The 25,471-nt window shown below is 36.4% G+C and overlaps 1 protein-coding gene across 3 annotated transcripts in view; it reads right to left on the reverse strand.

Moving 5' to 3' along the window:
* Positions 1–25,471, reverse strand: part of LOC150088106 (LON peptidase N-terminal domain and RING finger protein 3) — a 150,186-nt gene that overhangs the window by 65,568 nt on the left and 59,147 nt on the right. For all 3 annotated transcript variants that reach the window (XR_016546776.1, XR_016546777.1, XM_090370575.1), the window contains exons 7-8: positions 25,203–25,317; positions 17,622–17,743 (exon numbers count right to left, since the gene is read on the reverse strand). Coding sequence is in view for 1 of the 3 variants with exons in the window: in XM_090370575.1 (XP_090226701.1) it covers positions 17,622–17,743; positions 25,203–25,317 (237 nt within the window). In the remaining 2 variants the exon portion in view is untranslated. The remainder of the gene's footprint in view (positions 1–17,621; positions 17,744–25,202; positions 25,318–25,471) is intronic.

Genomic DNA, 25,471 nt, shown 5'->3' on the forward strand with positions numbered 1-25,471 from the left:
ACCTGATAGGTACAGTGCAACTGATCAACACTTTTATTGCAGCAGCCAAAAAAATAAAAAATGACAGCAGCTGTCAGTTGATTAGGAGCAACTAATGAAAGACACACATCAAATCTTTCGACTATCAACAAACCATCCAAAAATATGATAATGCAAGTTTTTACTAATATTGGTGAACATGTTGTTTCAACAATTGAAAAATTACTCACACAGTGACTTACACTGAGTGGACAGAAATCATGGGATATCTACCTAGTAACGGGTAGGCCCACCTTTTGCCTGGATAATGGCAATCGCACGTTGAGGCATTGAGTCTACAAAAGTGTTCCACAGGTATTTTCCTCCATGCTTGCTGCACCGCTGTCCATAATTCCGTTGCATTCCTGGGTGGAGGATTCAAAGCTCGAACAGACCTTTCCACACCTTCCCAAAAATGCTCCACAGGATTCGTGTCCGGTGAACGGGGAGGCCATTCTATGGCAGAAAATCTGAGGAATGCTCTTCGAACCATGTTCTAGTCACCACGGCTCTGTGGGGAGGCACAATGTCCTGCTGGAAGAGTCCATTGCCCTGTGGGTGCATGATGACCATGAAAGGATGCAGATGGTCTGCAAGGACGGACACGTAACCTGGACCGTTCAGAGTCAGCCCATTACCAACTGTCTATCTGCCTGAACTGTTCCTTGTTGACATGATGGATGTATAGCTTTGTGGGGTTTCTGCAAGATACGCATCATCCCGTCCACTCGAAATAACTGAAAATGGGACTCATCAGACCAGGAGACCCATCTCCAATCATCAAAGATCCATTGCTGATGTTTTTTCACCTAGTTGAGGCGTAGAGTCCCGTGTCAGGGTGATAGCAATGGGACTCTGGTGGGTCGGCAGCTCCCATAACCTATTGTGGCTAATGATCGCCTGATTGTCTTGGTGAAGACGTTTCTGGCACCTCCCTTGTTGAAATTTTGTGACAATTTGTGCCACTATCGCTCTCCGGCTGACTGAAACAATGCGAGAAAGATGTCAATGGACACGTTCATTCACCATCTTTCTCCACCCACAGCACTGCATGTGCACAGCTATTTAAGCTATTCGCCTAAACTACTATACATTAAGGTAACGTTTCAGGTATCTTACCGATACCCATCATCAGACTCTACTGTTGTAAGAACAAAAATAGAAAGGGTTACAAATTTGAATACAATTACCAATATTATGAATATTACAATTAAAATTACGATTATTCTGAAATGGCATATTCCTGGTACACTCTCGATACGATCGAATGGGGATAGTGCAATTTCTGTACAACCTCCACAATAGAGTGACCCATGCATTGGGTACCCACTATCATCCCTCTTTCAAAGTCAGGTAACTCGTGATGTTTATTCATACTGACATCTAATTACCATCTATGTGAATGCAGTGTAGTATAGGTATATCTTGGCAGATATACCTATATATCTATAGTATAAGTATATCTTGGCAGATATACCTATATATCTATAGTATAAGTATAGGTATATCTTGGCAGATATACCTATATATCTGCCAAGTGGTGGGTCCGTGACACTGTCACCCCACTAGTGAGAGGGGTGACAATGTCACGTTGTCCAGGAATTAGGTATCCCACGAATTCTGTCCTTTCAATGTACATCACTCACACAGGGACGAATCTAAAGAAACCTATGCTATCAAGAGAAGGGACTATAATAGAACAGGATATTTCGTGGACTTCATTAATTGGACAGACTATTGTATGGTGTTGGATACAAATATGCTATGGGAAATATTCAAGGGATGTTGAATATCAGAGCTGTGCCATGCATTTCTGGTCACAAATATATGAATAGTTTTGCAAATATAAGATGGTAAAATGGATGACCAGTGACATCAAGAGTTTAACTGAGCAAAATAAACAAGAATGGAAGTTAGAGACAATCATATGATTACAAACTGTATTAATATTATAAGACAATATGTAAAAAAAGCTAGAGGGCAAGATGGGCAAAAGCTAATGAGAAAGCACTAGCAAAGACAGCTAAGAATGGGAACAGGGTATTATTCTCCCATATGAAAACAAAACAAAAAGAGTTAATCAAATAGGTCCCTTAACTGGTCACAGTGGAAAGTTCATAGAAACCTCAGCAGAAATGACTGAAGATTTGAATAGATTTTTCCCAATGATATTTACAGTCAAAGGTAAGCTCAAATCTCTGGGTAATGTGTAGGAGTCTGATTGCTTTAAAATATGCAATATAATGATTTTAATGAATATTTATTAGAAAATCTACTGATGTTAAGGGAGGAAAAGACTCCAGGAGAGGATGATACATATATTCAGTTATACTTAAAAAGGCTACATGTGAGTGTACCAAACTATTGGGAATGTTAACGAGAGATCACTAAATTCCATGAAGATTCCTCGACTGGAGTAGCTACAGGTGAGGAGCTTGACTTCTGTAGTAGGGAAGTTCATGGAGTATGTGGTTAAGGATGATATTCAAGAACATCAACAAGAATGGCATCTTGAATAGATATCAGCATGGGTTTGTTGAGGGGAAGTCATGCCCAACCAATATGGTAAATTACTATGATGTAGTTAGGGAAGGTTGTTACGTGGTTGTTTTCCATTAACATTATTACTAAATATACTACCACTCTTCTACCATGCGAAATTAATAATATAGTTTATTAAGCTATCCGCCTAAACTACTATACATTAAGGTAACGTTTAAGGTATCTTACCGATACCCATCATCAGACTCTACTGTTGTAAGAACAAAAATAGAAAGGGTTACAAATTTGAATACAATTACCAATATTATGAATATTACAATTTAAATTACGATTTGCAAATAAACAATTCTAAGTTTGGATTACTGTTACAATAGAATCAGATATTAAAATTAAGTAAATACAAAGAGATTAAATTCTTAGCTGCTGACAGACTCCTCTTGCCAATGCTCCCAGAAATCTGATGTGCATACATGCATGAGGCCTGCCAGCAGTTAATTTATAGGTGAGGGATTAATTCCAATATGTTATGCAACAACTCTACAACAAAAATTATTTCGAAAAGAAAATTATATACATTTTCATTTAGGGTTATAAATTTATAAATAGAAATTTGTTAGGACAAATATATTAGTGCAATTATGTTATTTATTAATAACATACATTTGTCAGAAGAGAATTTATTGAGTAGTTAAGTATACATCTTTGAATTTTCTTAATAATCATAGAAAATAAATGATAAAACTACAAATCCTTTACTTTTGTAGTAGGATATACCACAAAGATATTCTATAATATTTTTCCCATTACAGTTATCAATCTTATTTAAAATTCTGCACTCAGCTTCTTCATACCCTGTTCGTTTCTGTGGACATTCATGGCCGGCAATATCTATATTGTATGTTATTTGAATTTTCCTTAATTTAGTTTTAAATATAGTAGGGTGAGTAATACTACTACCAAAAGCTAACTGAGGTTTGTCAGGCCTCTTCAGCAAAATTATTTGTTCTATCACTTTGACTTAATGTTTGTTGGTATATGGACCAAATATTAGAGGGAAATGTTGGTGCAGCTCTGGTACCATTGTTACATGGGCTGTGTTAGGGTAACTAAGAGTAGAAACAGATGCATGTATACTTGCATGTACACCAATGCTAGGAGTATAGTTAATAAATTCGATGAGCTTGAAGTGCTAGTCAAGACATCAAAGGCAAATATTGTTGGGATATCAGAGACATGGTGTCACACAGACATAAGCAGTGCAGAACTGGAATTTGGGGAGTACAATGTGTACAGAAAGGATAGACAGGACAGTAAGGGAGGAGGGGGTTATGCTGTTAGTTAAGAAAGACAAAATCTAAGGAAGTGCATCCAACTGATGTTGGTGGCAATGCAACGTTGAGTCCGTTTGGTGTGACTTAAGTAAGCACTGGGAAAGGAAAAATGAGAGTAGGTGTGTGTTATAGGCCAAATGAATTTGATGAGTATAATGAGCAATTGTGCAGAGAAATAGAGTGGTCCAGTAAATCAGAGTGTCTTATAATAGGGGATTTTAATTTTCCTGAGATTGACTGGAATTTGTGGGTTGGTCACTCACACACTAGCAAGGCTTTTGTGGATTTATTGGATGATTGTTTTCTACAACATCATGTTCAGGAGGCAACTAGAGGGAGTAATACTCTTGATCTGATTATCAGTAGTGATTATTCATGCATCAAGAATCTGCAGATAAAGGAACCACAAGGTGGCAGTGGTAACGTTTCAGGTATCTTACCGATACCCATCATCAAGAGGTAACTACCATCAAGGATAAAGGGAAGGGTTTTTGCTTTCGTAAAGGTGACTACGGTGGTCTGAGACAGTGTTTAAATTCTATACGGTGGGACCAACTGGTGATGTTACCAACAGCAAATTCAAAATGGAAAGCATTCAAAGAATTAATCTTGGAAGCTACTAGGCTTTTCATACCAACAAAGAAATATTGTTCAAGATTTAGGCCTAAATGGATGTCAGATGAACTAATTAAACATGTGTCAGAGAAGAAAAATGCATGGGATACATATAAATTAACATGTCACACAGAAGCCTATGATAGATATAAGCTGGTCTGTAACAAGTTACAAAGGAGGTTAGGCAGGCGAAGGCAGATTACGAGAAATCTTTGGCAAAGGATGCAAAGAAAAACAGCAAAGAGTTCTTTACTTATGTAAACTCTAGAAGGAAGGGGATGAATCAGATTGGTCCACTTAATATCGATGGTTCAACTGTTGATGATCCTGCTCAGGTAGCTAACAAACTATATGAATATTTTGCATCTACACTCACACGTGACGAGTTATTCAGGGAGGGGAATGCCAGAGGTGTATTCAACTCTGGGTGTAAGCTAGAAAACCTTGTAATAACAGAGATTAAAGTGGAGGAGAAATTGTTGAAGATAAACATAAGAAAGGCACCTGTGGTGGATGGAATCTATCTAGTTATATTAAAGGAGGCAGCAAAGGAAGTAAGCAAACCCTTAGCCATAATTATGAGAGCTTCTCTGAACTCGGGGGAGGTACCCATGGACTGGACTGGAGATGTGAAATGTGACCCCAATCCACAAAGGAGGATCAAAGGGAGACACAGGTAATTACAGACCTGCTAGTTTAACTTCTGTTACAGGGAAATTAATGGAGGCACTGGTTAAAGAAGCATTGCAGGATCATCTAGACATGACTTCAGTTATAACTCAGACACAGCATGGGTTTGTTAAGGGGAAGTCTTGTCTGACTAATTTGATTGGATACTATGATGAAGTCACAAAGGAACTGGATGCAAAGAATAACTTTGATATCATATATTTTGATTTTAGGAAGGCTTTTGACACTGTTGCACATGGAAGGTTGCTACACAAATTGGAGCAGAGTAGGAGAGCAAAGGTCACCTCAGGAGTCCACTACAAAAGAACCCTGGATCGAGGATAAAAGTACTGGCACAATTCTACTGGCTATTGGAATTAATCCCTCACCTATAAATTAACTGCTGGCAGGTCTCTTGCCTGTATGCACATCAGATTTCTGGGAGCATTGGCAAGAGGAGTCGGTCAGCAGGTAAGAATTTAATCTCTTTGTATTTACTTAATTTTAACATCTGGTTCTATTGTAACAATAATCCAAACTTAGAATTGTTTATTTGCAAATCATAATTGTAATTGTAATATTGGTAACTGTATTCAGATTTGTAACCCTTTCCATTTTTGTTCCCCCCCAACAGTAAAGTCTGATGATGGGTATTAGTAAGGTACCTGAAATGTTACTTTAATATATAGCAGTTTAGGCAAATAGCTTAATAAACTACATTATTAATTTCACGTGGTATAAGAGTGGTAATATATTTAACAATAATCATTATGATATAGTCATTAAACAGTGCATGTAACAATTTTAATGCATGTATTAATTTTGACTTTATATACTTATACAAATAAAGCTTTTGATACTGTTTGAATAAACTGGGATTTCTAGTAAGGTCCTATGCTGGATGTTGGCAGCTGGATAAAAGGTAAGAGACAGAAACATTGCCATCCCAACAGCACTGCAGGCCCTGGGAAAGTAATGCACTGGACCCCACTCACTCAAAGGAATAAAAATGTAAATGGACAATACAATTAAACCTTTAGATTTATTGATATTTTCAACAAAAGCAATGTTTAAACATAAAAAAACATTATGTGAAGCGAGGATTAACCAAGAAACTTCGAACATTATAAACCTTGAAAAACAAACATTTCAACATATAAATGATAATTAATTGGTAAACGTACAGTATGAATTAATGAATTTTTTTATTATTAATCAACACAAATGTTTGAGAAATTTCTTTGTTGAGAATTGTTTTATAATCAGATTGAAGTCAATAGACTTCAGGATATCGTTTTCCATGCACAAGAGTGAAAGTCGTTTCAAATGCTGCTGCTTCATTGTGCTGCGAAGATCATTCAATTATTTTATAAGTAAATTCAAACTGATAATCAACATTAATCAGTTGGCGATAAATTCACCATGGGCCCATAGAATCGTGGGAACCTGTGTACCCATGTGTATAAGACGGTATTGGACAGAAAGTTGTCAAAAATGGTCAGTCTTCCAACTCAGCCTTAAAATTATTTAGACTATCAACTTGTCCTCAAGTACAAGTTGATAGTCTTTAAAAAAAAAAACCCTCCATTCATTCAAATGTCTGTCCAACTCAGCCTTAAATTTATTTAGACTATCAATGGTCCTTGAGGTTGTCAGAGACATTCTCTCAGATAGGCCAGACAAGCTGTGCTTACTACCTGGGAGTCTAAAACGCTGATGGAACTGATATTCAGGTGACACTCAAGTCAAGTAGACCCAATTTCGGCAAAGTCCGGACGGTCTGTGACAGCCAAATACTCTGCTTGCATCTTCACGATGGTGGGACTGTTAGTAATCCTGGGTATAACCTCCATGCACAAGTAAATGGTGGGTGGCCACCCAATACCACATGGAGGAATGCTGCCCCTCTATGTTACCAAGCAGCACAAGGTGGTAGATGACTCTCATCAACCAGTGCAATATCACCACTTTGCTTATTGGAAGCTTGAAGTGGTGGAACTCATGTTTAGTCTCTAGAGCTAAGTTCCGGTCAACCCTTCCCAATCTCTTCCATCATGCAGTATGACTGATGACTTTTGAGGCTATGATGAACATCGTGGCGAGATCCAATATTCCTTACATTTCGAGGGTACAGCTCGAAAATGGTGTTCGCAGGTTGGCCACTAGTTAGTACACCGGACCGAACCTATTGGTAACTCTCTAGGAGGCTTCCGGATCAGCTAGTGTATAATCTTGCTACCTCTACTCTGCCAGATAGTGACTGGAGGAAGCCCGAGTTGTGTGTATGCGGGGAGCATTGTCGAAGCCACGCTATATAAAGGATCTGGATATATTCTTACCATGTGTACACTATATCCAAAAATTTCATTACTTTATACAGCATGTCCCACCCACTTTTTCTTACTATTCAATATAACGTGAATTGTCAAACTAATAGAGCAAGCTTATCTGCGAAAAGATCCAAACACTTCCTAATTCATTTCCCAAATATACGTGGTCTCAATTCTAATCTCAACAATGTCCATTTCCACTTGCAGTCTGCCAAACGCCATGTACTTTTTCCTGACAGAATCTCAGTTATCGGTTGATTCAACCTCCTGCTCATCTCAGATGCCCAAATTATTCGCTGTATGATTCCTTTCGCCTCAAAGGAGGTACTTGTGCATATGTCCGTTCCGATATTCCCTGTCAGAGACTTGGCAATTTGGAATCTCCTCTCTTTGATCTTCTCTGGCTTAAAATCTCTCTACATCATTGCGTCAAATTCCTCTGTTGTCTCTACTGTTCTCCCAACTCCACTAATCACTTGGAGCTCTTTGACTTCCTCACCTTGCCACTTGCCTTTCTCCAGTCCAACTTTCCTAATAGCGAGGTAATTTTCCTTGGTTATTTTAATGTTCACAACTCCAGCTGGCTTCTGTTTTCTAGTCACACTGACCCAGCTGGTCGAGATGCTGACGCTTTTGCAATTACTAATGGCCTTGCACAGATTGTTCATTTACCTACAAGAATACCAGACAATCCTAACCATACAGCCAACACACTGGATCTTTTTCTCACAAACAACCATTCTAAGTACACGGTCGAAGTGAGAGGTCCTTTAGGCACTTCAGATCACAACTTGGTGATTGTATCTTCCCCAAAGGAGCCTTTATCTCACGGCTATTCCCAACCTAGTGTTGTTTGGCATTACAAGAATGCAAAATGGGATGACATGCGAGATTTCTTTTCTTCTTTTCCTAGGTCGGGTTACTGTTTCAAAACTTCTGATGTCAACGTTTGCTCAGATTGTGTCAGCGAAATTATTCTTGCAGGAATGGAATCCTTGTTCCACATTCCACTTTAAAATCTCTTCCTTAATCTAAACCTTGGTTTTCCAATAAATGTGCGAATGCTGTTCAAGAGAAGAATTTTGCATATAGTAATTGGCTTGTTTCTAATTCTTCAGTTTCATTTTCTGCCTACACCAAAGCTCGCAACAATTGTAAAGGAGTTATTAATCAGTCCAAACTAGATTTTGAACAAGCTAAGAGTAGAAAACTTGCTTCTTGACCTAATGGTAGCCGAGCATTCTAGTCTCTTGCCAAAGCTATTGGCCGCAACTTTTGCCCATCTCTGCTCTCACCTCTGTCCAAACCAGATGGTTCTGTTGTCACTTCAGCCAAGGATAAAGCTGACCTGCTAGCATCCCATTTTTCTTCCAACTCATGTATTAATGATCTTGGTAAAACACCTCGCACCATTCCCAACACGCTCCATTCAATGCCTCCTGTGGTCTTCCGTCAAAAGAATGTCAGAAGGATTTTGACGAATCTTGATGCTAAGAAAGCTCCAGATACCGATGGTATTTCTCCACTTGTTCTCAAAACCTGTGCTCCTGAACTTACTCCTATTCTTTGCCGCCTTTTTTCACTTTCTTATTCCAAAGGTGTTTTTCCTTCTGCTTGTAAATTTGCTCATATCCTGCCAGTTCCTAAAAAGGGTGTCAAATCCCTCCCATCCAATTATCGTCCCATTGCAATTACTTCTATTCTTTCTAGGGTGTCAAATCCCTCCCATCCAATTATCGTCCCATTACAATTACTTCTATTCTTTCTAGGGTGTCAAATCCCTCCCATCCAATTATCGTCCCATTACAATTACTTCTATTCTTTCTAAAGTAATGGAGAAATCAATTAACCGCCAACTTTTAAACTATCTAGAAACCTTCCGTCTTGATCAATGATTGCCAGTATGGATTCCATCTGTGTCGATCCACTGGGGATATTCTGGCTTATGTTACCCATTTATGGATTAATTCAATGGAAAGGTTCGGTGAAACAAGTAGTTGCTCTTGATATCTCAAAGGCTTTCGATCATGTTTGGCATAAAGGTCTTCTAAACAAGCTTCCATCTTATGGATTGTTTATCCAGTTTTCTCTCTGATTGCTCACTGAGGGTGATGGTAGATGGCTCTCTGTCTTCTAACTTCTCCACTAATGCTGGTATCCCCCAAGGTTCACTTATTTTCCCCACTCTATTCCTCTCGTATATTAATGACCTTCTTCCATTAACTGGAAATCCTATCTATAGTTTTTCCGATGATAACATATTGCATTCCACTTTCCATTTTGAGAAACCTTGTCCTTCTCAATCAACTTCTGGAATATCCGGTAACAATTCCTTAAATGCCGATCTCCAGATAATTCTCCAGTGTGACAAAGACAACTTAGTTGATTTCAATCTTTGTAAAACTCAGTCTTGTCTTATATCTCACGGAAAGGATTCTTCTGCCCCCTATGCTTATCTTTGGCTTATCTGTGCAGAGATATATCATTTTGCCTAGAAATCTCGATTTCTAGGCAAAATGATATATCTCTTTTGGGGATTACCCTGAACTTCTAATCTCTCTTGGCACAAGCACATTACAAATATTGCTTCCTCTGCGTCTAAAAAACTTGGTTTACTCTTTCGCTCTCGTCATTACTTTTCTTCCAAACAGCTGCTCACTCTGTATAAATTGCAAATCTGCCCTACCATGGAATATTGTTCCCACATCTGGGGTGGTGCCCCCAAAACCTCTCTCAGGCTTCTTGATTCCATTCAGAAGAGGGCAGTTAGGTTAATTAATGATTCATCTCGAACAGAGTCTCTCCACTCGCTGTCTCATAGATGTACTGTTTCTGCTGCATGCCTCTTCTACAGATACTTCCATGGGCACTGTTCTGAATGGGCTTCTGTAATTTCCGCTCTCTTTTTCAAAACAGTCTGAACACGTGCCGCCACCAGCCAACATCCATTTACTGTCCAACTTCACACTCACAGAACCAACTTTTCATCTTCCTCGTTTATTTATTCAACTGTCGTTTTCTGGAACAACCTTCCTTCATACGTATTTCCTGAAAATTACAGTCTACAGAAGTTCAGGTCCAATGTCAATAAATATCTTCTTTCATCTTCTCAATCTCCAACCAAAGCATGGTACTAAGTACTACAGGTTCTAATACCTCTCGTGTTTGGGGTTTACATTAAAAAAAAAAAAAAAGTCTTCAGCCCATTTATGGTCTGAAGGGGACTCTCAGGGCTCAGTATTTGGTCCTCTCCTATTTTTAATTTTCTTAAATCACTATCATTTTTAGATAAATGATACTAACAAAGGTATCCAGGAAACCTGTCAAAGTTTGTTAATGATTTCATGATGGGAAGAATGGTTCACAATTTGAGCCAAGCTATTATACTTCAGAAAGACAGATCACTGGCATATATGGTAAGAAAAACGGCAGCTAAAGTTTAATGCTTCTAAATTGCATTTGGGGAAGAGAAATCCCGGATTCACGTATAAGATAGAGGAAGAGAAGATAACAGTGGTTAAAGATGAAAAACACTAAGGGATTACGATTCAGTCAGACATGCAATTTTTCCATGCAGTATAAACAGGTGGTTGAGATGCATATTAGCATAAGTAGAGGCACACAATGCAAGAAAGCAAGTTTATGCAGCATTAGCCAAAAAAAAAATCCCGTCCACCTCAGGTGCTTTTTTTTATGTTCAACTTCAACAATTTCTCCTCCACTCTTCTCTCATTTATCACAAAATCACTTAGCTCCCTGTTAGAGTTTGATAAACTTTTGGCATTCACCTCGTTGAATAACTCCTCATGTGTGAATAGATGCGAAATACTCATTCAGTTTATCAGCTACTTGAGCATGATCATCAGTAGTCAACCCATCTGTGTTAAGTGGTCCAATCTGATTCATCCCTTTCCTTCTAGATTTCACATAAGTAAAGAACTCTTTGCTGTTTTCCTTTACATGCCAAGGATTTCTCATAATCTGCCTTCGCCTGCCTAACCTCCTTTATGACTTTATTACAGACTAGTTTATATCTGCCATAGGATTGTGTCACCTGATACTTTATATGCATCCCATACAATTTTCTTCTCTGCCACAAGCCTCATTTGTTCATCTGACATCCATTTAGGCCTAAACCATGAACAGTATTTCTTAGTTGGAATGAAAAGCCCAGTAGCCCCCAAAATTAAGTTAGCATTTGTAGAGGAAAATGATGCAAGAAAGCAAGCTTAAGCCAGAATCAGCAAAAAAAAAAAAAAAAAAAAAAAAAAACCTTCCACTTCACCCCTCTGTTCGTTCAAAATACCTGTCCAGCTGAGCCTTAAATTTATTTAGACTATCAACTTCCACAACAAGGAAGTCTGTTCCACCAACTAACTACCCACTGGCTAAAGGCAACTTTTTGCACGTCTATCCTACATCTGTCTTTCCTCAATTTGAATTAATGCCCTCTCAGGTGATTATTCTGAGCAAAAGGAAGAATCCCATCGGCATTGAGCATGCTCAAACCATTCAACGCTTTATACACCTCTATCAGATCACCTCACCGGTTCCTAGTCTCCAGACTGTGTAATTTGCAAAACTTAAGCCTTCTTCGTAAGAGCAACCCTTTGTTCCATTCACTAATCTTGTTGCCCTTCTCTGTACTTGTTCCAGCAGCTCTACATCCTTCTTGAAATGAGGTCTCCAGACCTGTATACAATACTCAAGGTGTGGCCTGACAATTGATTATACAAGGGAATAATCACCTTATCCCTACTAGAAAAATTCATGTATATCATTGACAAGGCACTGAGCTACTCTAGCAGCATGTCTGCACTGCTCAGAGAACTTCATATCTGCCTGCACAATTACCCCCAGGTAAAATGATATTCATTCTTTTCATTCTCTACCACTGTCAGTGTAGTACCACAGAGTTAATACGCTGCTCTGGGGTTGCTGTTTCCCATATGTAGTACTTTACATTTGTCAATGTTAAACTTCATTTGCCACCTCTGAGCCCATCTGCTCAACCTTTCCAGATCCTGTTGCAGCAGCATAGCGTCAGTAGTGTCCTTAAAAACCCCGCCAACCTTCATATCGTCTGCAAACGTGGACATTAAGCTTGATATATCATCATCAATATCATTTATAAATACAGAAAACAATAATGGACCCAACACTGAACCCTGAGGGACTCCACTAATAACATTAGTCCACGATGAGCAGTGTCCATTGATTACCACTCTGTCTTCTCCCTCTCAACAGTCCCTTTATCCATAGCAGCAATTTGCCACCAATGCCACACTGCTCCAATTTGTGCAGCAGTCTTCCATGTGCAACAGTATCAAAAGCCTTTCTAAGATCCAAATATATAATATCAGTTATGCCCTACATCCAGTTCTTTTGTGACTGAATCATAGTATCCAATCAAATTAGTCAGTCAAGACTTTCTCTTAACAAAACCATGCTGTTTCCAAGCTATAACTGAAGTCTTGTCTAGATGATCCTGCAGTGATTCTTTAATCAGTGCCTCCATTAATTTTCCTGGAACAGAAGTTAAACTTGCAGGTCTATAATTACTTGTGTCAGCCTTTGATCCTCCTTTGTGAATTGGGGTCACAGCTGCACATCTCCAGTCTATGGGTACCTCCCCTGAGTTCAAGGAAGCTCTCATAATTATGGCTAAGGGTTTGCTTACTTCCTTTGCTGCCTCCTTTAATATAACTGGATAGATCCCATCCACCCCAGGTGCCTTTTTTATGTTTATCCTCAACAATTTCTCCTCCACTTTCCTCTCAGTTATTATAAGATTATCTAGCTTACTGCCAGAGTTCAATACACCCCTGGCATTCCCCTCGCTGAATAACTCCTCATGTGTGAATGTCGATGCAAAATATTCATTTAGTTTGTTAGCTACCTGAGCAGGATCATCAACAGTTGAACCATCGATATCAAGTGGACCAATCTGATTCATCCCCTTCTTTCTAGAGTTTACATAAGTAAAGAGCTCTTTGCTGTTTTTCTTTGCATCCTTTGCCAAAGATTTCTCATAAACTGCCTTCGCCTGCCTAACCTCCTTTGTAACTTGGTTACAGATCAGCTTATATCTATCGTAGGCTTCTGTGTCACATGTTAATTTATATGTATCCCATGCATTTTTCTTCTCTGCCATATGTCTCATTAGTTCATCTGACATGCATTTAGGCCTAAACCTTGAACAATATTTCTTAGTTGGTATGTAAAGCCTAGTAGCTTCCAAGATAAGTTCTTTGAATGCTTCCCATTTTGAATTTGCTATTGGTAACATCAACAGTTGGTCCCACTGTATAGAATTTAAATATTGTCTCAGACCATCGTAGTCGCCTTTATGAAAGCAAAAACTCTTTCCTTTACCCCTGATGGTAGTTACCTCTTTCAGTAAATCCCACTTCAGCACACTTTGATCACTGCCACCTAGTGGTTCCTTTATCTGCAGATTCTTAATGCATGAAGAATCACTACTGATAATCAGATAAAGAGCATTACTCCCTCTAGTTGCCTCCCGAACATGCTGATGTAGAAAACAATCATCCAATAAATCTACAAAAGCCTTGCTAGTGTGTGAGTGACCAATCAACAAATTCCAGTCAATATCTGGGAAATTTACTGAAGACTTCCCATTTAGAATTCAACGTTGGTAACAACATCAGTTGATCCCACTGTACAGAATTTGAAAACTGTCTGAGACCCCTGTAGTCACCTTTATGAAAGCAAAAGCCCTTCCTTTTAGCCTTGATGGTAGTAACATCTTTAAGTAATTCCCACATCAGTATATTGTGATCACTGTCACCCAGTGGTTCTTTTATCTATAAATTCTTAATGCATGAATAATCACTGCTGATAATCAAATCAAGAGTATTACTCCCTCTGGTTGCCTCTCGAACATGTTGCTGTAGAAAACAGTCATCCAATAAATCCACAAAAGCCTTGCTAGTGTGCAAGTGACCAATCCACAAGCTATCTCAAATGTTAAAATCCCTGATTATAAGACATGCTGATTTAATGGCCCACTATTTCTCTGCACAGTTGTTCATTTTACTCATCAGATTCATTAGGAATATATAACACACACCTACTCTCATTTTTCCTTTCCCAGTGCTTATGTCACCCTAACCAGACTCAACATTGCATTGTCCACCAACATCAATTGGATGCACTTCCTTAGATTTTATGTATTTCTTAACGAAAAGCATAACCCCTCCTCCCTTCTTGTCTATCCTTTCTGTACACATTGTACTCCCAAAATTCCAATTCTGCACTGCTTATGTCTGTTACGCCACGTCTCTGATATCCCAACAATATCTGCCTTTGATGTCTTGACTAGCACTTCAAGCTCATCAAATTTATTAACTATACTCCTAGCATTGGTGTACATGCAAGTATACATGCACCTGTTTCTACTCTTAGTTACCCTAATACAGCTCATGTATTTATTTGTTCCACTATGACTCCTATAAATCTCCATTCCCTTGCTTTCTAGGCTGATGCTCAATATAGTAGAAGCAGTGCAAGAATCACTTTTGCCTCTGCCTGCAGCCACTGTTAACCTTTTAGTCTGTGTATCCCCCCAAGATAGCAGTTTTCCGACCCATCTAACACCGTCTCGAGAGAATCAGTAAATATTTTTGCACTCTTTCTATTTAAGGGTACCCCATCCCTGTAGAAGCAGTCTCTCCTGTCAACAAGCACAGACTAGGCTGAAAAAAAATTCTAACCTTTGAGCCTTGCACAATGTCTCCAGGGCCCGAATTGATCGACAAGGCTCTCATCATATACTCCCTCCTATCGTGTCTGGGCAGAATTGCAGACACTTTCACATTCAAACCTAACTCGCGACTTTTTTTCAACATTGACCTGTACTTGTTGGGTAAATCTGCAGATCTCTTATTCTTAATGTCATTAGTTCCTACGTGTACAACAATATCACCTTTTGTGCCCTTAAAAGATGATATCTGCTCTACAACATCATCAACCTTTGCCCCTGGTAGACATACTCTGGTCGTGTTCCACTTATCCTCCTTGCATAGTATATTCCCCGTCTCCCTGACAATAGAGTCACCAACAATAACTAGTTCCTTTGGGACTAGCGCATTCTGCCTTGGAGATTGCCTCTGTGTTGCCTGATCCATGGGAGTGAGCTCTGCCATTGAGCTGGGCAGCTGAGAGCTTGATGGGCCCCTCATTAATTTCTTCGAGGGCATTTACCCTACACCTCAAGCTCTCATAGATGCCCATCAGAACACTGAGTTGGCCTAATTCCTTGACACTCTAGGCATCTAGCACACACAAAGACATCCTCCTTGGCTAAATCATGTCCTGTTTTAAAAAGTTCAGCAAACATTTCACATTTCGCACATTTTTTGAGACTGATGTGTTGGAGAATCGCCCCCTTCGTTTCTTCCCCTGAGTCACAGCACTCTCGCTAGTCTGTGATCTTTGCTTCACAGCTCTAGTCTAGGTAATGATTTCCATTTAAATACAATTTAATTAACAATGAAATTTAATAAGATTAATAATATTTTTGATTAACTGATTATACAATGGCCTCCGTAGCCGAGTGGTCAGGAGCGGGAGTGCAGTAGCACATGCTCTTTGAGTAGACCAGGGTTCAAGCCCCTGACTGCTGAATACAGTTGATTTGCCAACCCGCACTGGACCAGCGTGGCAGATTATGGTCCATTTCCCTCAGCATGAATTGTTGAGGAGGCTTCCATCCTGCAGTGGGTTGATAATGGCTGCACTTTACCTTTTTTTTTTTTTTTACTATAACAAGCCAACAGATTCCTAATACAGTGCTTCATATTATTACGCTATCTAGTTTTACATTAAACTTTATGCTATCAGTTCGAGATATATGTACGTTGCGCTATTTCTTATTGACTACAATATGGTGGCTAGTTCAACAATATCAGCGCCAACGCCGAAAGTCGTAACTTCCAAAAATTGCTGATTAAATTCAAAATAAGAAGTTAATGAACCCTACTAAACCTATTTAATATCCCTGTAAAACACAATGTAGTATGTTAATTAATGAAGAATACTGTAAACATTAAAAATACTTATCCCTTTACAGCCGCCAAAAATCCACCAACTGTTCTCATCTGCGACTAGAGCATCCTTAAAAATGGTGTTCTGTCCATGATTTATATGAGTTTTGCCAGTAGAGAGAAGGATGCCACTGTCCCTCTATACAAGATGATGAGTAGACTGCAATTGGAATATTGTATTCAGCTCTAGAAATAGCACCTAAACAAGGACATGAAACTACTGAAGAGGACTAAAAAAAAAAAAAAGGTCAACCAGATTGATGATTATTGCAAATCAATGCATATGATTTGCAATAATCATCAATCTGGCATCAATTTGCAGTCCACACCTAAGCTGTTTTTCATTATATGAAAAACAGTGTAGGTGCGGACTGCAAATTTTATGATAGATATCTAATGGGAGATTTGATTGAGTCATATAAAGTGCTAAAGGAATTGAGTAAAACGAATGAGGAAGGTCTGTTCTCCCTCATAGGTAAGAAAGGAACCAGAGGGCATAAAGATAAAATCTTGGGGAATAACAGAAGACTGGACCCAGTGAAATTCATTTTTCAGCAGTGGATGCTCAAACAGTAGAATAAGTTGCCTCCCAACATTGTAGAAGTAATGAGTCTGGCAAAGTTCAAAGTAGAATTGGATTGTTATCTTATTGGAATGAGAATAGTATGAATATTCTGTTCTGTTTTATTATATTTATATTTCTTTATATTTTTGTTTTTTGGCAATGCTTAAAAAGTTCACTTATTTGCATCATGTGGCCTTATCAACAATCAATGCTAAACAAATAATATTAAGAGCACTAAACACTGACTTAGAACTGACAAAGAGCTAACAAATGCTACAGCTGTAACTAAACTTTTGTCTAAAATTATAATAGAATTACATATTTTGAACAATTTTTATGTAAGCCTAAACATTTTTGACAAGTATGAACCTAGCAAAGACTACACAATTTAGAACTGCTGCATAAACTGTAGAAATTCAAAAAATGAGGTGATCTCAGTTGTGACCACAGTCCTAAAAATTTTTCAAGGATTTCAATTCCAGATTCAGATTTTTAATTAAATTGATTTTTCTTTTTAATATACCTTGCAAGTTCTTCCATTTCATCATCATATAGTTTTTTTCTTTCTGCATAATCTTCAGGAAATAACACCTGCATAGCTGAGTCTATGAATTCTGTTACACTGTGTCTTCCTTCAGCAAGAACCTGGAAAACTTCAAATATTAGATTTAGCTGGTTAATACATACTCTCAATTATTATTATTAAGGGTGCAATCACCGATAATAATCGAAGGATTTTCAATCAGTTCCCCCCTCCCCAAAATTAAAAAAAAAAAAAAAAATTAAAATAACTAAGATGCATGCATGCATCATAAACTCTATTAGAATAAACTAATTAAAAACAAATTCTTTAACTTATGATACATGATTGTGTTATTTACAATAATAAATTTCCGATTAAATATATGAACTATTCTCTCAAAAGTGACGGCTTTCTTAAATATGCAAATTCAAAGCGGCTACAAGAGTATTAAGGGAGCACCAGAGCTATCACCTGCAAACTAATATGAATCACAAAGCAGTCTGATTGCCAAGTGACATGGTAGATATTTCCTGTTGCATGCTACTTTAATCCATTTGATCAAATTGTAGCTGGGATTGCGAGAAGATGAAAGAACAAGAGGATGAAAACGATCAGTAAATGGTCTAGTCAACCCCCAAAGAGGGCAGCTATTTCACCTTGATAGTCATCTTCACAAAGAAGTGGTGCCACTATCTATATGGAGTTGCATTGTACTGATTTCAACAGCAGGAAAAACTGAAAAAGTAACTCAGTTTCAAAGACTTAGTAGCACTTTAATTCTTGAATTTGCTAATGAACTAGATACGTAAATTATAACTAAATATCAGGAGTTATCAGAAGATATCACTGAGCAACTATTAGACAAATTAGACTGGAAACAATTAGCTAAATACCAATCTTTAAGTGAGGACTTTATTAATACACACAAAATGAAAATAAACTGGTGTGATGCTGTTTTAAATCATTAGGCGATGAATTCATAAATGAATATCATAAAAGGTTAGTTTATATACGCTAGCAAAATTATGTATGAAATAATATAGCTTGGGAAAAAAAATTATGATAATTAAATGGCAGATAATTCTTAATACAAAGAATTATCCTTCATTTTCCACAAATCCTTCCTACTAAAAAAATAACTGATTTAAGAATAGACTTTGAGTACAATGTAAATAAATTTAAAACTATTAAAAAAAGACACTGGCATTAATCTTATAGCAGAAATTTATAAGGAAAGAAATTTATATCAAATTTATAAGCCATAAAAGTTTCGTCAAACCTTATCTGATACTGATATTAAAAATTTTAATTTAAAAGATGATTTTAAATTAATTTGCAGTGGGTTACAAAATAATACTGAACATGTATTTGATTTTGATCATAGAAAATAGTTTTAAAAAAGTCTTTATTCTGACTTGATGTTCCTTGCAAGTCTCATTAAAATCAGATAATTAGTTAAGGAGTGTTAGCAGTTTAAAGTTTAATGATGATTCTAATTAATTATCTCGCATTAGCTCAAATAATGTTTCCTACTTAATATTTATTGTCACCTTTATTTACTTTTACTTACTAATAATAGCACAGGGATATGAAGAGTTTCAAGTGTTTAAGTAGTGATAAGTGTTTGCAGTTCTTTAGTGGTAAGAGGATTGTTTGTTTCTTTGTTGGTTTGGGGATTTATTAGGCTCAGCGGTATCTGTGGCCATAGTGTGTCACGTGGTAAGAGGAGAAGTCTATTTTATCAGCTATGTGTACAATGATAAAGTTACTGCAGCTTGACACTATAGAGAGGAATGCATAAAATTAGTGTACAGGTAGTTCTCAACTTTACGAGTTAATTCGTTCCTAGAGCGCGCTCATAAAGCGGGAATTAAATCCCATAGACATAATGTTAAAAAGAGGGGGTTACGTTCTCAACAATGAAATTAGTTAGCTAATTAGTTTATGTTTAAACAATGATTGATTTATCCAAAGAAATTAAAAAAATGCAATCTGTAAAATCAAGCAAATTATAATAATAAAGAAATTATTTTATGACTTACAAATTTTAAAGAATGTTTATTCTTCATCTTCAACTAAATACACACTCGTTGATCACTTACTATTGGCTCGGCACTCATTGGTTTGTTGCACAAGGAATCATCTTTTTCAGAAATGCTTCAAGAGGCGTTTGTTTCCAAGATAATCTTCCATTTTCTTTATAAATTTCAATAGATGCATAAACATTTTTTAAAGGAACGCACAAATTGCAACTAACACAATTTGCGTGGAGTAACAAGTTTACGAAGTTAAAAAAAAAAAAAAAAAAAAAAAGGAATGAAGAGAAGATTCTGAAAATTTATGTTTTTTATACAATTGAAGATTTCAGTAAAGGGCAAACACATTTCACCATAATAACACAAAAAAAAACACACAATTCCAGATATCGATATTTTCGCAAATGCAATAACATTGAGTTTACCATCCATTTATAACTGCTTGAAGTAACAGAAAAGCCCAATAAACTGCAAAAATGCAAATTGTTTTTATTGTTTTATGGTTGTGACCTCCAGAAATGTGCTTTAGAAAAATGTCACAAAGGCATTCAAAATTGGTTCTTATAACAGAACATATGACAACGATGAAAGTGTAGTGCACTTTAGTGATTTGAATTGGTAACTAATAGTTTGCACCATAAAAATGACCTTTTAGAGAGTTACATAGAGAAAATTTCAACTTCCGAGGTCATGGAATGAATTAATAAAAACAGTATATTATTGGGTTCAACATTGTATAGCTATGCGCGTGGTTTAAAATGTGGTATGTATGAATGTTTAACATTCATTTTTTGCGATTAATGTTCATATTTTTGATTTTATTGATACTTTGGAAATAAAAACTCGTAAAGCAAGAACTGCCTGTATATCATTAAAATAGGGTTTTTTTTTTGTTTTTTTTAAATTAGAGCTTAAAACACATTATTTCATTAAAAATTTAATTAATTTTAATTTTTTGATTTACACAGTAGTAAACACAGTATAAACAAATGTAGTAAACCCTTAATTTTAGGGACCTCAATTTAACACACTTTGGATTTAATGGATGAAAAAATTTGACTGCACCTAGTGGCCAACTTAATTTGTGATGCGATCTACTTTTTTCCTTCAAAATGTGCCACAATCTACCATCTCAAGAATTTCATTGCACATGGTTAAAAAAGTTAATCACCACATGTTGAAAATTGTTGTTTATAAATTTTAAAATTAAATACAATTCAGAATTCTTATTTTAAATTAACATATACTTAAATTTTTAATTTATGTGAAGTTTGTCTTCATGTCATCTGACAAGCTTTCAAAATCGGGGATATCATATACTGTGATAAGGCCAACTGTAAAGAATCTTCTATATGCAAGTCCATAAGGGTACAGGGATTCTTCATCTTTGTTTCAAATACGAAAAAGGCCAATTCACATAGATCTGTGGAACCAAAACATGAAGTTAAAAGTTCACTGCATTTTTTTTTTTTTTTTTTTTTTTTTTAACATTTGGGTACTTTTCTCGGCAAACAAATTTCCAAAAGTCTTTTTCTGATTATCTGACTTTTAGGAAAATATTGTTTTGCAATGTAATAATTTCCTTTCGAGTAATATTTTCTCCTTGTGAAAAATCTCAGCAATTTTTTCTGCAATTTGTTTTTTTTTGTTTTTGTTATTTGATTTTTAGGAGCATTAGCAACTAAGGCCATATTGCTCCGGGATATGCGGTGGTCATTTCGTGACCTTTCCGCATCCTTCGTATTTGGTGGTGACGGGCTCGAACCCCGGTCTGATCAAGAAGCGTGTGCTACGCACTGCTGCTCCTTCCCACCTGGCTACGGAGGCGCCTGCAATTTGTTTTGTATCTAAGTCAAAATTAAATGGATAATGTGTTCAATTGTTTTAAAATCACTGAATCTGGTTTCAAAATCATCCACAACTTTCTCAATTTCAGAAACGTATTTCTCACTATTGAATTCAAAAACAGTATTTCACATCTGGTGAGTATGGGCTTGGCACACTCAGGGTGTCTCTCTCTGGGTAAATCAGAAAATTTTTTTGGCTGTTGCAGCATAAGCCTCAGGCTTCCTTGCACCATATGGCTAATAATAATAAAATTAAAAAATATTTTTGCAAATAATCTTGCATATCTGCAAAATGATAGAATTTTTTTTCTTTGAGATCCTCAGCGTTGCCAAAAATTGATATTTACATGCAGATATATACTAATTTTTATTTTTCAGGTCACTTTAATTTACTGGTAAAATCTGGCAAAAAAGCCAGATCACACAACCACTCCGCATCTTGTAGCTGCTGATAATCTCCCATTTGATCAACAATTTTTCAAAATCTCTGTAGAAACTTACTCTGACTCAGCCACCTCACTTGTGTGTGTAATATCAGATCTGGTTCATTTTCATCAAGTTGCATTTTGAAATGTCTCCTTTGAAAAGATTGTCCACTGATGGAATTCACGATTTCGAAAGCTATGCCCATAACACTTTTAGTATTTAATCTTTTTGCTGCTAACACTTGTTGGTGGCTGATACAGTGGTAACTCAAAAAATCTGGGAATTTATCATCCTTTTGGCACAATGCAATGAATCCATTAAGATGCCCCGTCAGTGCTTTGGCTCCATCTGTTGTTATTGATATGAGCTTAAATAGTCGTCATTTAATTTTTTCAATAAAATTTTTTGAATGTGTTAAATATATCAAGACCTCTAGTTCTTTCTTTTAACGTACCCATATTCAGCAGTTCTTCTCTAGTGGCAGAATCATCAAAACCCACACAAATAAAAACGAGCAATTGAGCTGATTAGTGACATTTGTAGGTTCATCCAGTTGTAAAGAAAGACACACAATTAGCAATATCAGCATGCAATTGTTTGCTCACATTTTTACTTATTTTTTTGATGTGTCACATCAGTATTTCAAGATAATTGCAGATCTTGAAGAGCACTTTTAAGCCACGGAAGCACTGCAAATCAAATAATGTTTTTCTTTTATCATTACAAAAAATGTATTCTAGTTCCCACTCTTGATGAAAATAAGTTTCACTCTTTTTTGTAGTATTCATTTTAAATAAAAGGATATTAAATTAACATATAAGTACTGTCCAGTTATTAATATTAAGTAAGCTAAATAAGAATTCAACACATACACTTCTCTCCACAACATAACTGTGTGAATTTAAACTAGACAAGCCTAGCGGCTGTGTGGCAACAAGAGTAATCACGTGGTTCAATGGATTTGTAATGAGCGTATCCATTGGGGTGCATAATAATAATAACAACATTTAGATTTTGACTAATCTATTTTTTATATATATTTAAAATTCATTGTGGCGTGATCGACCGAAATTAAAGCTGCAATCAACTTGTTGGCCACCCCTGCACTAGAGTATACTTGCATTCTGAATGTGATAGTGAGATAGGGAAAACTCGTGAGCCGTGGCAACTGCCTGCAAGTGTCCCAGTCTGTTCATGACTATAATTGTTATCATATCATTAAGCACCCTGTTTCTCTATTATAACCTCACTTATTGAGTATCATCGCAATCCCCAAGAAAACTGGTGAAAAGAGAAGGCATGCGTGTCTGAGTATGCACAGAAATTAAAGTTATTAGCAAAGTTAAATTAAATTTTGGTGTATCTGTTTTCCAAGTCTGTGAGGAATATGCCATGAAAAAAGAAATGTCAGATATTGAAAAAAGCAGGACTAAGCTTAAGGAGGTTAACTGTGAAGATCCGACAGTATCTCAACTTCAGCTTCTTAGCTCTGACTCTGTATAAAATTTTTCAAGGCACCACTATAACACACACACACACACACACACACACTACTATACCAGCAAGTAAAGTGGATGAACAATGTTGAATTTAAAAAAAAGCTGATAGGGTGTACAAATGCACTAATAAAGAACTAAACACTGAGTTGTAAAGAGGAGCATTTTTGCCTTCAAAGCTTTGAGTTAAATATGAAATAAACAAATTTCATATCCACTGAAAATGATTTTTATGGAGAAAAACCACACCATACACATTTCCTAGAATTTACTCTCTATCATCCCTTTTCCAAAACTAAAAATCAAGAGGAAGGATGGTTATATCCAAGATTATTTCTTCTTGGGACCTTAAAGGAAAGTGATATAAGTGGGAAAGGGTTTTAAACGAAAGAATATGATGCTAAAAAATGACATTAGAATTTTCCAATTTGAATATGGAGGTATGTGAATAAATATTTATATCCTTCTTCTTTTCACTTAGCTCAGCAAAGCTGTATTGAAAACAAGAGGATAGCTCCTGATGCAGTTTCTATGATTCGTGTCATCCATAATTAGCAACATAAGTTATGCACATAAAAAAATAATTTAATTCAACAAAACCAAAGTAAAATTTCACAGCTCTAATCAAACATACATTTTTCCAGCTGTGTCCACACACGCCAGGCTTTTTCTATCTCTATTCACTCTCAGGTGTTTTAAAGTCAAACTAGTCACTGGTTAATGTAAGTGCACTATGACCAGCTTAGTAGCTGTAACTGAACAGAGTAGTTCGCACTAAGTTACAAAGCTTATTGGATAAGTAAACATACTAAAAAGTGAAGAATGTTACTTTCTGCATGGATTACGAACATTAAACAGCAAATAATATCCCAAAATATGGATGCTCTCCCCTTAGAAGGTATGTACAATTATACATAATGCAGCTTGTATACATATTGGTCATATAGTTCAATGTATCTGAACTGCATGGCTATTATGGTGTCAAAATTTAAACCTGGCAATCTTCATTATTACATGCAATAAATCAAGAAAGGTTTCACAAACCTCACTGTGAATTACTTAAGAAGAATAGTTAGCTGTTTTAATCCTCTACAATGAAAAAGTATTTTTTCTCTGAAGCACAAATTATTATCGCTCATATCGTGGGCATACATATAGCGACTTAATGGAAGATGCAATTAAGCAAATACTCTTTGTTATTAGTGATCAATGTATTTTGGTTTCAGTGGTGTGAACAAAATAGATTACATATTCACGCATAGCACAAGTTAGAGGTATGTGAATTCTCCATGATCCTGCATACAATTCTTGGAGAAGTGGACAGAAATGTATATCATAATATTATACACTGTACAGTAGTAAATTGTTATTTCATTTGACTTTGTTATAAAAATGTTTAAATGAAATTTAAAAATCATTATAATATTTAATTTCATTTTTTTTCAGCAATATTTTCGAATAAGACATGTAGATGTATTTCTAATTATCCATACTAAATTGCATATAAAACTCTATATATATTGGCCAGGGATGGTAACAGCTTCAAAATACATCAAAATTTGAATAATCTAATATTGAATTAACATGGAATAATAATGCTCAACATACTATACTTCTTTAGAAAATGCTATGAACTTAATGAGATACTGTTTGAACTATAACTGGAGTCACTAAACAAGCTTCATTTGAAATAAGCTATGCATTATATTGAAGGATGACAAAAAGTAAAACTAAATAATAATGTGTCTACTTATGTATAAGTTCATAGAAACATACGTTTGCCAGTGATGTTTTGCACAAGGGACAAGAAGGTTGATGATCAAGACATCGATCCAGGCACATTCTACAGTAAGTATGACCACAAGGCGTTGTAACTGGCTGCCATAATAATCTGAAAACACAAATAAATGAATATTTAATATACATTAAATAAAATCAATTTATCTAAGCATATTATATTCTGTAATTTCAAGTTCACACTTCTACATTAGTAATAAACTGCAAAAGTGCTTTACAATGAATAGTTACAGTGAAGTAACTAAGAG

This window comes from Mastigoproctus giganteus, chromosome 3, assembly GCF_048544385.1.
Source record: "Mastigoproctus giganteus isolate SK-2022 chromosome 3, ASM4854438v1, whole genome shotgun sequence".
Lineage (NCBI taxonomy): Eukaryota > Metazoa > Arthropoda > Arachnida > Uropygi > Thelyphonidae > Mastigoproctus > Mastigoproctus giganteus.